This window comes from Ustilago hordei (assembly GCF_900519145.1).
Source record: "Ustilago hordei strain Uho2 genome assembly, contig: UHO2_contig_01, whole genome shotgun sequence".
Taxonomy (NCBI): domain Eukaryota; kingdom Fungi; phylum Basidiomycota; class Ustilaginomycetes; order Ustilaginales; family Ustilaginaceae; genus Ustilago; species Ustilago hordei.
In genome coordinates, this window is record NW_024545270.1 from 938,102 (window position 1) to 951,652 (window position 13,551).

At 50.3% G+C, this 13,551-nt stretch overlaps 7 protein-coding genes across 7 annotated transcripts; 3 read left to right on the plus strand and 4 right to left on the minus strand.

The window, feature by feature from the left end:
* Nucleotides 1-3,265: 3,265 nt before the first annotated feature.
* Nucleotides 3,266-4,276, minus strand: UHO2_00297 (uncharacterized protein; the record flags this gene model as incomplete). The annotated part of the gene is made up of 3 exons (XM_041556916.1): nucleotides 3,266-3,605; nucleotides 3,678-3,718; nucleotides 3,791-4,276. The coding sequence occupies 3 exons, from the start codon at nucleotides 4,274-4,276 to the stop codon at nucleotides 3,266-3,268; spliced, it is 867 nt and encodes a 288-aa protein (XP_041412850.1).
* An 828-nt stretch (nucleotides 4,277-5,104) lies between these two features.
* On the plus strand, nucleotides 5,105-6,205 carry UHO2_00298 (uncharacterized protein; the record flags this gene model as incomplete). The annotated part of the gene is made up of 1 exon (XM_041556917.1): nucleotides 5,105-6,205. One exon carries the CDS (start codon nucleotides 5,105-5,107, stop codon nucleotides 6,203-6,205), a length of 1,101 nt encoding a protein of 366 aa, XP_041412851.1.
* Nucleotides 6,206-6,307: 102 nt separating this feature from the next.
* Nucleotides 6,308-7,345, minus strand: UHO2_00299 (uncharacterized protein; the record flags this gene model as incomplete). Its single annotated transcript, XM_041556918.1, has 1 exon — nucleotides 6,308-7,345. The coding sequence occupies one exon, from the start codon at nucleotides 7,343-7,345 to the stop codon at nucleotides 6,308-6,310; it is 1,038 nt and encodes a 345-aa protein (XP_041412852.1).
* Nucleotides 7,346-7,654: 309 nt separating this feature from the next.
* On the plus strand, nucleotides 7,655-9,466 carry UHO2_00300 (uncharacterized protein; the record flags this gene model as incomplete). The annotated part of the gene is made up of 1 exon (XM_041556919.1): nucleotides 7,655-9,466. One exon carries the CDS (start codon nucleotides 7,655-7,657, stop codon nucleotides 9,464-9,466), a length of 1,812 nt encoding a protein of 603 aa, XP_041412853.1.
* A 209-nt stretch (nucleotides 9,467-9,675) lies between these two features.
* UHO2_00301 (uncharacterized protein) lies at nucleotides 9,676-10,107 on the minus strand (the record flags this gene model as incomplete). Its single annotated transcript, XM_041556920.1, has 1 exon — nucleotides 9,676-10,107. One exon carries the CDS (start codon nucleotides 10,105-10,107, stop codon nucleotides 9,676-9,678), a length of 432 nt encoding a protein of 143 aa, XP_041412854.1.
* Nucleotides 10,108-10,695: 588 nt separating this feature from the next.
* Nucleotides 10,696-11,906, plus strand: UHO2_00302 (putative CTP1 - Mitochondrial citrate transporter - member of the mitochondrial carrier (MCF) family; the record flags this gene model as incomplete). The annotated part of the gene is made up of 3 exons (XM_041556921.1): nucleotides 10,696-11,470; nucleotides 11,591-11,609; nucleotides 11,699-11,906. 3 exons carry the CDS (start codon nucleotides 10,696-10,698, stop codon nucleotides 11,904-11,906), a joined length of 1,002 nt encoding a protein of 333 aa, XP_041412855.1.
* Nucleotides 11,907-12,443: 537 nt separating this feature from the next.
* Nucleotides 12,444-12,743, minus strand: UHO2_00303 (putative NHP6B - nonhistone chromosomal protein; the record flags this gene model as incomplete). Its single annotated transcript, XM_041556922.1, has 1 exon — nucleotides 12,444-12,743. The coding sequence occupies one exon, from the start codon at nucleotides 12,741-12,743 to the stop codon at nucleotides 12,444-12,446; it is 300 nt and encodes a 99-aa protein (XP_041412856.1).
* Nucleotides 12,744-13,551: the final 808 nt, after the last annotated feature.

Here is a 13,551-nt window from a genome sequence, read left to right on the forward strand (position 1 = left end):
AAATGCGTTGATGTGACGATGGTCGCAGGGTAAAGTCAAAAAGCCGAGTAGATGGAGAGTCTACGTTAAGGAGGACGGTCGGACGAGTCCAGGAAGAGAAGCAGTTGGCCAACGCAAAGGCAGCTTGCCTGGGATCGAACAGGACTGTTGACGATTGAAGAAAGGATACAGAGAGGCCGACGAAAGAGGGAGATAAAGTGAGATGATGTTGGCAAGATGACTTGATCCATAGGAGATCAATGTTGGATAGTTGAAAGAATGAGACTTACGATGAAGCACGCTGATAGGGTCTACAACTGGGGTCAAGCATAGGTTTTGTGAATGAGTTGTCTTTGAGGTTGGAGAGGATGTGACTCCTTGGCAGATAGAGCGAGTATTGAGAGTTTGTTGTTGAAAAGAGGATGGTGTTGGAGAGAAGTGAAGAGGCAAAGGGCGTCTCGAGGCGGTGTATGTGTGTGTGCCCCAGACAGACACGCTCGCTCACTTCTTACTTACAAGGGACTGGACCTGCAAAGCGAAAAATTTGGTTGGCCGATAGAATTCCGCCAGCCGAGCAGTCAAATCTTAAATACAGGCGGGAAAAGGACAGAATTCAACTCCGAGACCGGCCAAGGCAGCCTCTCTCTCTCTCTCTCTCGCTTGCAAGCCAAATTAGTTGTTTTCCCTCAACCCACCCACGTTTTCGTATCAGACCACGAGAATAATGAGAAACGGCGTCACCAACGACTGAGACGCACAGCAGCAAGTGAAGCCAGCAGACGGCTTATCTGAAAACAGCCAAAAAATAAAAATAAAAAAATAAATAAAAATAAAAAAACCGGCAATGAGGCAGAGGGGGTATCAAAGTTTTTGCGATTTTAAAAACGCGGGTTTTTTCGAGAGCGCATTTTTGGAGGGAATTTGAACCCCCCCCCCCCCAAGGAAAAGCGGGTTTCCAAAAACACAATGAAATCATACAGCCGATAAAATACATAACCTAACAGTGGTCATGTTACTTGTCACTCTTGTTGCTATTACCCATTGCTTGCTTATATCTTGCTTTCCTCTTCACACAATGCACTCAATGTAATGTTTCATATGGTGGTGAGAAGAATTGTATTGAACAGAAGAAGAGAGAGTGCCTGTCAGATCGAGAATGGTTGTGTCAAGACTTGCTCCTGTCTCTGAGCTGATGCACTTTGAGTCATGGCAATGTAGTCCACAGTAGTCCTCTCATGATGTTGAGACAATGCAGTAGTGTCTTCCTCATTGCACCCAGTGGATCTGAACAGTGCCTGGAACAAACCCTCTCAAAGATCATGTGCAGCAGAACTTTGAAGTCTTGACACTGCATACTGTGACATTCCTTGTGTTGCAGTGGCAAGATCCAGTTCATATTCCTGCTGATTTGTGTGTCTTGTCCTCCTGAGCTCTTGTGTATCACTGGCATCAAGTTGGAGGCTTTGAACAACCTCACTCACCTCATCCTCAGAGAAAGAGGGCAACAGCAGGTCAGCAATATCAGCAGGACGGTCATATTGACTTGCAAAGGTGTGGGCAACAATGCAGGCTTGGATTGTCTTGGCAGCAGTGATGCAGTCCTTGAAATGGTAGATGTTACCATGATAGCCTGTAAGGCACTGGAAGCGGTTCTTCAGGTATGCAATGGCATGTTCAACTCATACTCAGACTCGAGAGAGCATGTAGTTGAAGTGTCGAAGGTCTTGACTCTTGTCGGCAGCAATGTGAGAGAATGGTCCAACTGTGAAGGCAGAATGGCCATATCCACCATCAACCCAGATGAACTCACCTTCATCAAGGTACAGGCAAGGCTTCTTCAGGATGTTGCTGCCTGAGGCCCAAACCTTTGAATCCTGAACACTGCCAGGCTGTCCAACAACTGATTCAACAATCCGCAGTGAGTGTGGCAGGATCACCAGTGCTACATTGATGCTGTGGAAGCCTTTGTAGCAGAAGTGCTCGCGACTGAGCACTCCTGGCTTCCAGGCAAGAGGGATGTGTGTGCCATCCACCACAAGCCAGCCCTTACCCCACTCTTCAACCCCAGTTGTATTGCACACCCAGGCAGAAGCATGTTGTCTCTCTCCCTCTGAAGCAAACTGCATGACCTCATTGTTTAGCTCAAGGAGGCCAGCAACTGTGTGATTGGTGTATCCAACAATGCTCCCAACACTGCAACCACATTGCAAAGCAGTGTCACATTCACCACCTCCATTTCCAGAACAGCCGAGTCTGTACAGAGCCACTGAAAGAATCTCTTGCACTTTGTTGAGAGACATCACACCTGAGCTGCTGTAGTTCCACCAGAAAGCCTCTGTTTGCTGGAGTCAGATGGCAAGATTGTTGAATGCTTCAGGCAACATATGAACAAGTCCATGATACATCCTATGATTGCTTGATTTGTACCTGTTGAGAAGGTGGATAAGCTTATCGGCATGGCCAAGAGGAGTGCAACATGTGATTGTGTATCTTTGCTTGCATATGAAAGTGTACAAGCAGACAAGGTGTTGTGAGAGTGGAATTGGGTCGCCATCATTGTCCAAGTTGTTGATGTCAGTGCTGCAGGAGTGCTGCACTCTGTCAGTGTTTTGGATGACCTCTGCAGGTATAGAGAGCTTGAGAGTGTGGACAATGTCATTGAGAATTACTTGCTTGTTGCTGTAGCACACCATGGCTGGAAGGAGGAAGGGAGTTGGAGAGGGAGCATGGAGAGGGGGGATGGAGAGGGGGGATGGCAGCAAGAGCGATGCCGAAAGGTTGCAGAGTGGAGTGGTGGTAGTAATGGAAGAGGTGTGAGAGTGAAAAATTTTGTTTAAATGCTTTTGAGCTCATTATGTGACTGTGCTGCACATCATTTTTATTCACCTCATACTTGCACTCTACAGAAAAACACTCAGAAATGACTTTGCATTGAGACCAGATGATAGTACATGTAATGCTACAAGACAGGAAGATTGAATGAAGAGTCCATGTTGTTGTTGTTGCTGGTGTTCTGATGAGCATCCTGTTTGATGCTGGCCTGAGAAGCAAGGAGGCACACCATCTCCATCACCATTTCACGATCACACATGCAAACATGTTCATTGCACTCTTTCTCCTCCCTCTCATGATGCAGGCGCATCTCCTCATGCTTGGTACACTCAGCCACCAGTATTTTCTCGTGTCTGGTGCATTCCTGTTCAAGCTGCAGGTGGATCTGAAGGGTATCAATGGAAGAATGATAGAAAGCTTCAGCAAGTGTGACGCACTTGTGATCAAGGGCACCTCACTTGCACTTGGTGCTGGGAGAGAGCTGGGCTGAAGATTGAGAAGAGGTGGAATCAGAGACATCCAAACCACCAGCAGTGGAGGAAGGTGGTCGAGCCTGCAAAGGTGGAGGTGAAGATGTGTTAAAGATGTCATCATCACCAGTGCCAGCAAAGGATGCACCAGAAGTGGCTGCAACAGCAGCTGGGGGGTTGGTGGGTTTGATCAAGTCGAGAATAGGAGGCAAACCATGGCCATGAGTGCTGTGATCATACAGCTCACTGCCACAAATATCCATGGGTATGTCAGCTGAGCCATTCAAAGGCATGTCAGGCTTGTCATCGCTGGTGAAGTCGAGACTGGGAGTTGTGATAAGTGCTGCAGGATCAGCATTGAATCAGCCATTCATCATCTCATGCATCCTTTCAAACCAAGCATACTTTGTTGATAGGGCAATGTGAGATATGTAGGACTGTTTAAAATTGAAAGTATGAATCAGCATCCAAGCATACTATTGCAAGCAATGAAGATCACCAAAACTTACCAGGTTGGATGCATCCATGTCCTCCAGCAGTGTACCAGCTCCAGTGGGTGAAAGCTTCTTCTTCTCCCTGTAGTATGTCTCTAGCAGCCACCTCAGCTTGGACTTGATGTGATTGGGATCAACAGATGCACCTGGGAAAATCATCTTGGAGATATCCCAAAAAATGGGATGTTTGTGAAGTTTGAGGGCTGGATCACTCTCAGCTGATTCTCGAGATGGCAGCAGAGTGCACTGGTAGGAGTTGTTGTTGTAGAGGATCGTGACAAGGTGAAGAACATTGGCACCCAACCATGTCAAGTTCTTCTTGCCTGTGGCAGATCTAGAGGCTCGAGTTGGACAGGAAGTGTGGATGTCAGGAGCACTTGTAGAACCAGATTGAAACAGCGCAGGCATGCTTTTGGTCTGAGTTGCAGAGCTTGTAGGTGTAGTGGATTGGCATAACAACTCTGCAGAGATGTCACCAGAATCATCAGTGGAGGAGGTCATGTTGAATGAGCGCAAGGAAGAGGGAGTGAGCAAAAGTGTGACAAGAGTGAGGAAAGGAGAGAAGATGTGGAGTGATAAAAAAACCGCATTTTCACAAATGCACCTCCTGAGCTGCATTTTTGAAAACACAGTTTTTTTTTTCCCTTTGCAGAGCTTATGTAAGCTTTTGCATTTTTTTGAAAAATGTGCTCTTGAAAAAACCCGGGTTTTTAAAAACACAAAAACTTTGATACCCCCTCAGAGAGTGATGAAAGTTGAAGTCGTTTGGGTCCCGATACTGGTGATCGGGGATAGTCTAAGTACGATGTCTCTACCTTATTGCAGCAGAAACATATACTTGATTGACTTAAAGGGATGTGGCGAGAGCCTAGTGCTCTCTGCGTGATATATATACATGTGTGCGGCACATGCCGAAGGTGGGAGTACTCCTACTCAATGATCTAGCCTGACAACGAGCGGGACTTGGTTGTACCCGATCCTTAACCAAATCGGTTCGACTCGATCTTCAATCAGATTTGATCGGCTCCGCTTGACCTTCGATCAGATCGGTTTGTGTCGTTTTTCAACAGAGAGGAGTGCGCCTGCCCTTTGGTATCTCGGCATCCATATCGATCTCGAAAAAAATCTTTTTGGCACGAGAACGCAATGTGCAGATATCGGTCGCCCTAACAGAACTGGAATTTGGGCTAAAATCTCTTTGGACTCTTTCTCGAGTGTTAGATCTCATCGCGTAAAGTGCCGCTCGCTCGCCCACTCAGCAGCGCTGAACATCATTCTCTTCTTCCAACCCTAACTTGCTGCAACACTGCTCTGCAACAACAGGCCAGCATGAATGGCTCACATCCAACCTCCGCTCTACAAGCGGTGGTATCGACATACCGCAAAGCTCCAGTCACCATCTCGCTCTTCGCTTCGTATTTCGTTTCGCAAATTGCCTCCAAGCTCTGGCTCGACTATCGCCTTTTTCTTGCGCTTCCCGGCGGTCCATTACCAAAGAATGTGTTCGGATGGGCTTTGCACTACTTTGCACTCTTTCCATTGTCGTTGAGCAGCTCTTGGACGAGTACGAGGCTTGTACGGGCTTTTCTGCCAAAGACAGGGTCAGGAGGAAAGGAGGACGGTGACCAACTGACGACAGGTGCTAAACTGCCGCGTAGAAACGGAGCGAACCCGTTGACAGCGGGAACGATACCTCATCGACAGCTTGACCAGTTTCATCACGATGTTGAAGAGGATGGCGTTTCAGTGGAGGTAGCTATCAAAGAAGCTCGGGAGGCGGTTGAACACGTCCAGTCAGTGTTACGGAAAGAAGCCGAATCTCAACTTTCACATCTGCGCATCGGTTCTTCTTTCGTCGAGAAGGACTCCATCGCACTATTCGCGGTATCGCATACACTCGTGACGGGAGGCGAAGGCGTCTCGCGCTCCACTCGCTCAGCATGGTTCCCGAGCTCACTTTCCAGACGGTTCCTCTCATCGATGAAAGGCGAGTTGGTTCACATTCATCGCTGCCCTAACCCGACCGAGACCGAGCAAGCAGCAGGAGCTGAGGAAGGATTTCGATTGGGACTCGGACTGGACGGAAGCCTGCACATGACACTGCACTCAGACGACGCTGCTCTGGTAGTCGAGAAAGGATGGGGCGAGCTGCATCCGCTTGCCGGCTTTCCCTCCTACACTGGATTCTGGATCGGATGGCCAGCTTGGCTGACCCGGCTCACGGGAGATTCTAGTAGAAGGTCGGCTCGATGGTGGTCAAGTAGCTCAGTACCCGCGACAACAGATGCGAAAGTGGTCAAGGCTATCGGCCTGCCACCAACATACTGCCTCGTCTACAGCCCAAGAGATGTGGAGGAAGCCAAGATTGTGGGTGAGATTGTCGGTGCGGCAATGGCATTTGCTGTTGGGTCTCGGCCGTCGTCACATTAATGCAAAACTAACAGATGGCGCCAGTGTTTGCTGTATTGCCTTGACTTTGTGATTGCTAGTACACAGGGTATTTGAGTACACGACAAGATGACTGGTTTGCCTCTATCGCTTTCCGCCTTGCAAGAAAGCCATCATGGCAGCGACTCCTTTGCTCACTTTCTCGACGTCTCTGAATGTCAGACTGAGTCTTGTGTCTCTTGCTAGCCCAGCTGTTTCTCCGTTTTTCTCTCCCTTGGCAGCCCCTTCTTCTCTATCTTTCGATTTGGCCTTCTCTACCGCAGCTCGCAGCGGAGCATTGGCGAGCAGATGCTCGTTCGCAACCTTGGACAAGTGCTCGTCCGTGTCAAGCTTCCGTTCGGCAATGCCATGCAAGTAAGACTTGTAAACCTGGCCTGTTGTGATGAGCAGCGATCGAGGCTCCTGCAATATCGAAAAAATGGGGTTGGGCTCCCTTGCTCTAGCACCTCGCACGATCTTGACGTTGCCTTCGATCCTCTCTTTCGGTACGATTCTCGACTTGTCCGAATCCCCTGCACTCGCGTCCTCGGCTGTACCGATCCTCTTGACCTCCTTGTCATGCTCTTCCATTCTCTCATCAAAGTCCTTTTGCAAATCTTCATCTACGTATCGGTAGATATCAAGCAGCGCATGTGAGCCTAGGCTGATCGTAGCTACTGCAGGAAAGTACGCCGGACCATCCTCATGAGGCATGATGCCCTGACCAGGAAGGTACTCGTTCACAAGGCAATGGTTCGGCTCGCCATGCTTGGAGCCTTCGAAAGCACCCGTCTTGCGAAGTCTTGTGATGAGATCCGGGTAGCTGGTGAAAAAATCGGGCATTTCTTGCGGCATCAAGGTGTTGTTCTTAGCATGCATCTGTCCGCCCCATTCCTGCAAGCGTCTGTTTTGGAGCACTTTCCATTTTGGCTTGGGAGCTGAGAGAAGAGCTTCGGTCAAGAAGCGTTCCTCATCCTCAGTGATGAGATTGGGTATGTAGAAGAAGCCGCCTTTGTGTGACTGTGGTTGTGATGCTTGGGAGGACGAAGAAGCGAACTGACTAGGACCGGCATGGGCGGGGATGGTGATCTTGTGCGCTTGAAGATCCCAAATATCTTGCTGGGGCTCTTCGAGGAGTGACATCGTTCCCGGTCTCGCCTGATGGCAGTGTTGCGGATAGTGGTTTGTGGTAATGAGAAGAGTAGCACAGAGCCGGCATACTTGTGACGAAAGACCCTTCTTCAAAGCTTCGGCAAATTGCGCGGTTTCATTTCGCGTGCTGCGCTTTGCATGTCGAGGCTTTGCCAAAAAAATAAACCTCGGAACACGGAACTAAATTTGTCACGTCAACCCGCTCATCATCCCTTTATCCTCGTCAACGAAGCTTCCTCTTTGCTCACGACCCAGATCATCTCAGTACCTCAGTGGTCGAGCTTAGACCCCTCATCAATCATGTCTGATCAACAAAGGGATCACAACGAGCCGTTCGGCTCAAGACCCCGCACACCTACGTCCGATTCGGAGCAGCAACCCTCCGCTCCCTCGACTTCACATCAGGACATCGCAAGACTCGAGAACGATCTCATTCCTTCGCCACCTGCTTCCGACCACGTCCATTCGCACAACACTGAAAGCTCCTCAGCAGCTGCTGATACGAGCTATACGAATGTCGACGGATCAGCACGAGTCTATCGCTTTCTCAACCATCTACCTCCACGATTCGCACGATCGAACGCAGACTCAGACCCCAATGAAAGGGTAGTCACGGTCCGTGATCTGAGGACAAAGTCTTGTTGGATTTGCTCAGAGGAAGAGGAAGATCCTCCCGCACCGTCATTCTCTTCCTCCAGCTCCGTCTCAACTTCAAGGCCTAGGCGCTTCGTTCACCCTTGCAACTGTACGCTCGTTGCGCACGAAAGCTGCTTGCTGCGCTGGATCGACCAGAGCAAGCGTGACCACCCTTTGCAATCCTACGTCACATGTCCTCAGTGCAAAGCTCCGTACATTCTCATCAACAACAAGACTCCTCTACTCAGAGTGTTCGAGTTCTTCGACCGACTCGCCACACGCGTTGAGCCTATCGGAGCCGTCACGCTGCTTGGAGGTTCAATCTTGGTCGCATGTACAACATATGGCTGCATCGCTATCCGCATGCTCCTCGGCAAAGATGCCGCTCGAAGGGCTCTCGCTTTACCCTGGCCATGGCACTACTGGGTCGACATCCCGCTCATTCCTTTTGCATTGATCGCTTCGAGGCTGAACATCTTCGAGTCCGCGATGACATGGGTGCCTACTTTGGTTGCATTTCCGATTGCAAGCATTCCGATGGCTACTGCGACTGCTGCTCATGGCAGACTCTTTGACAGGTACCTCGAATCGGGCATCTTCAACGCCCGGGCATACCCGCCCGGTCCGGCTCTGACTGCGCTTCTGGTGCCTTGGATCCGAGTCTTCTACCTCGCCCTTAAGCGTAAAGTTTACCGCACAGTGCTGAGCCCCTTCTACGGCGGCCGACGCAGCAATAGCAGCACGACTCGAAGTAATGGAGGCAGGCACAACCGACGCCGTGTCATCATCGTTGGTGAACCGGAGACGTTCTTGGTCGACGGCGACGCTCCACTGGGAGACCAGCCAATGCCAGATGGCACAGGTGGACCCATGCTCCAGATCCGAGCTACACAAGAAGGCCGAGGAGAAGCACAAGACACAGCTGGAGACGATGGGGAACCGACTCAAACAGTCTATGTCAGCCATCATACGTTTGTACGACTCTGCCTCGACGCTCTCTCCCTGCCCTTCGTTGCAAACCTAATGGGTCGTATACTCGCCCGTCTTGCACACCTCTCACCTCTCTTGGTTCGATTCCTAGGCATGAAGAACGTTGCCACATCCTCGGTCTTGTCGTCATTCTATACCACAAAAAGCACCCCAACATTCACCACGAAGAATGCATCAACTCCGTCGCCAATCGCATCACTCTTCCGCGGTAACTTGCCTTACTTTGATGCCGCAGCGGGAGAGGGGAAATCGGACAAGAAGGAATCCTTCTCCGAAAGACTCACGCTGTTAGGCTGTTCACCGAGATACGACGATCTGGATCCGGTCTGGTTTAGAAACGCGGTGGGTGCAGCAATCTACATCCTGCTCAAGGATGCAGGTAGTCTGTTGTACAGATATTTGAGGTTGACGCAGAGGAATAAGACCGAGATAAAGGATTTGCCATTTCGAGCTGGGTTGGTGGCCGGATTGGATCTGCGCCAGTAAGCTCAGGCCATTTTCCCAAAAGCTGCCTTGTCTCCAAACATGTAATAGTACCGAGCACAAGTCTGATCACAACAAGGTGGGTGACTGTAAACGAATCGATGTCATTGTGTGTATGCGTGCATGGGAGAACCGTTAATTGCCGATACGAGTACAGTCTGAGTCGAACCCAAGTCTGGAAATGCTATTGCCAGATGACCATCCAATGATGACTACTTCTTCCCCTTTTTCTTCTTCTTCTTCTTATCTGACGCTGCTCCTGAACCTGTTTGTGTTGCTGTTGCTGCTGCAGCACCATTTGTCGCTGCTGCATCTCCTTTCGCTTCCACCGTTATCGCTGTTGCCGCCGCTCCTGCTGCTGGTGCTGCTGCTTGTGCTGGCGCAGGTTCCGGATTCGCATCTTGCAAAGGTTGACTCGAACCAGCCATTGCAAACGTCATCGCCTTGTTGAAAATCTCCAATCGACCCAAGATAGCTGAAGAACGAGTGCGGAATTTGATTGTGGTGGTATCATCGGTGACTTTGAGCGTGAGACTTTGTGTTGAGGGCCGAGATTTGATGAGGTAGCGTGCTTTATGAGGGTTCTGTTGGTACAGCTTGATGCTGCGTGCTTGGAATTCGGGCCAGTCTTTGATGTATACCATCCTGAATTCGATGCCGTTTATGGTATGAGGAGATGAGGGAAACGATTCGTTGGAAGATGCGTCGAGGTGATGCAGTTACAGGCTCGTGTGCAAGAGACGTAGATGACTTGGATGAAGGAAGCTTCGAGATGCGCCCGCAGAAGGTCGATCGAGAGTAGCTTGGAGGAAAATTATGCCTATGCCTTCAGCGACTCTTTGCTTCTTCTCAAAGAGACGGAGTAAAAGGTTGGAAGTCGAGAAGGACTGATGATGATTTGGAGGAGGTTGTAGAAGCAGAAGGTTGGTCAACAGTGAATGGTCACGTGGAATTGGCCAAAATTATCTGTTCGGTCCAAATTGTTAGAGTGGGTTTCTAACAGTTCGGTAGAGTGAGCGTCAAAAGTTGAAAGCTCGGAGTCTGCAGATACGAGCTTCCGCATCTTCTGAACGAGTCAGCCAGGTTCTGGTCAATCGCTCTTTCCCTCTCCGCACACTTGCGCTTCTGGCTCACTCATCCCACCTTTGTTTTCAACCGCTTCCACGTACGCATCTCCCTTCCTAGTCGACCTCAACGCTCCCAGCATAGGTCAATAGCACAGCAGTGGTAAGATGAGCAACGCAGCTTCTTCCGCCTCATCTTCGGTCTCGGAGGCCGCCTCCTCAGCCTACAGCAGCATCAAAGACATCGCACCAGGACCCAAAAAGGCAGCTGCTACACCAACACAAACAGCCCAGCGCAAAGACAAGCCCCTCTACTCTCTCATAGCCGGTACCACCGCTGGTGCTGTTGAAGGTTTCACCACCTACCCTATCGAGTATACCAAGACCGTTTCCCAATTCGCAGCTAAAGCAGGTGAAAAAGCTCCAGGCCCCATTACCATCGTCCGTAACACAATCGCCAAAAATGGCTTCATCGGTCTCTACTCTGGCTGTGGTGCCCTTGTCACTGGTAACGCCATCAAAGCTGGTGTACGGTTCTTGAGTTACGACCACTTCAAGACGATGCTCAAGGATGAAAATGGAAAACTTTCGGGTCCTCGTTCGTTGTTGGCTGGATTGGGCGCCGGTATGATGGAAGCGGTCTTTGCTGTTACACCTTCGGAGACGATTAAGACCAAGTTGATCGATGACGGTAAAAGAGCAGTACCCAAGTATCCAAAGGGATTGATTCCAGGTACAGCGGCGATTATGAAGGAAGAAGGTATTAGGGGCATCTACAGAGGTTTGTTCCCGGTGATGCTGAGACAAGGTGCAAATTCAGCAGTGAGGTTTGGGACATACTCGACATTGAAGAACTTCGTCAGTGGTAGTGCAAGGCCTGGTCAGCCTTTGCCAGGTGGTATCACGTTTGGTATTGGTGCGGTTGCGGGTATCGTTACTGTCTGTAAGTGTTACACCCTCCTGTCTTCCGTGGACTCTGATTTGATTGGCTTGCTGACACTCTCTCTCTTCATATCAACGACCATACCGAATATCTTTGTGTCGACCTTGTCGTTCTGTGCAGACGCTACAATGCCATTGGAGTAAGTCTCTCCGCTTGTCCTTCCTCCTACCACCAGTGAGCGAAGAACTGACCCGCCTCTCCTCCTCTGCTCCTCTCTTACTCGAACAGCGTCATCAAAACAAGAATGCAAACACTCGAAGCACGCACAAAATACCGCAACACATTCAACTGCGCCGCCATCACCTTGCGAGAAGAAGGTGTTCTCGCGTTTTGGCGAGGTGCCACTCCACGGCTTGCCCGTCTCGTTCTGTCGGGTGGTATTGTCTTCACTGTCTACGAGGAGATCATGAGTCTTTTGGGTGCCAAGACCATGTGATCTGGAAAGACGGGCCTCTACATTGCATTTGTTATCTCAGTTGTTTCATAGACTTGTTTCGATCATTTCGATGTCGTGTTAGTCATGGCGATGGGGTGTGATGCAAGGGTGAACTGTATGTGTCATGGTGTGACAACAGGACGTAGGAGTGCGGGATAAGAGACATGAGAAGATTCGACCCCGCAAGGGAAAACGGTCATCGCTTCCACACACAGTTGCATTGCGCATTTTATCAGCGATCTTGTCCGCAGCTCGGACAGCGCTTATTCAATACAAGTCTCAATCACACCGGGTTCGTCACAAGCCCAGTCCTAGTCGCAAGTCAAAGAGAAACCCTATTTGTTCACGAATGATCAAAAGAGAATGAAGAAATAGTACAAGTGTGGTACGAGCCGCTGCAGCGAGCAGCTAGCAAGCTACAGAGCGGGGAGAATCGTCCAACACGCCGAAGCTGAGGAGAGAAGCCGGAACACGAGCAAAAAGGGGGGAGAGGGATATCATTTGGACAAGTCTGAGAGAGAAGAGAGGAGGATGCGTTTATCGGCGCTTGGCGAAGGCAGCCTTCTCGGCCTCGGCACGGGCTTTGTCACGGTTGGCCATGTCGTTGTAGGGCTTTTTCTCGGCATCGGACATCTCCTTCCATCTGGCACCGAGGAGACGGCCGACGTCTCCGAAACCGGCCTCGGGGTTGTCAGCCTTGACGCGCTCACGTTGGTCCTGGGAGAAGAACATGTATGCCGAGAGAGGGCGCTTGGGGGCAGCGGGGTCCTTCTTGGACTTGGTGGTGCGCTTCTGCGTCGAGGTCGACGATTTGGTCTTGGTGTCTGCTTTGGCCATCTTGACTGTTGTTACAGGACGCGAGGGTGAGCAAGGAGTGTGTACTGTGAAGCGTGTAGAGTGTAGAGCGCGGTCCAAGAGCGTTGGAGTGCGTGATGGATGTGGTGCGGACAAAAGTGCGGATAGGGTGAGAAAGTGGAGAGAAAGCGGAAAGCACAAGGTGTCAGTTCACTGTGAATACTCGATGCCAACGTCGGCGAGAAGAATTGAATTGGCCGATTTTTCCTACGCGAGTGGAGACGAGACGCGTTCGCATGTCATCTGAGAGTGAAGAACTCTGAAAGCAACACGTCGCGATGATGTGAGTGCTTCTCTCCCAAGCCGATAATGACGACGACCAGGTATCCATTCGAAAGCCAGAGCCAAATTTAGAACGAAAAGATCGTGTCAAGTGTTGCGGAGCACTCGATCAGTCTATCAGGTCGCTGCTGCTAAGGTTACTAGCCTTTCCCCAGCCTAGGCTTGGATGTCTTGCCGACAACGCAAGTGGATGGGGTGGTTGCGGATGGAACAAAGTCAACGCCTTGATCTTGATCGTGATCACGAGCAGATCATGACGAGCGATGGCGTCGAGTATGATGGCTAATGTTGTGTGTTCATCGACGATGGCATTGAGAGGGTATGATCACGTCTCGACGCGTCTTTTGGCTCTGGGCAGCGGCTGTTGGGCTTGGAAATATGCTCACCTATGTATGAGAGTTGGCGTGTGTGGTTGGTGTGGGTGGGAAGGCAAAGGGGACGTTTTGGCTGGGAGGGCTTTTGAGTGAGCTAGCCAAAATTGGTCGCTGAGTCCCCCTGCTTGAGTGAG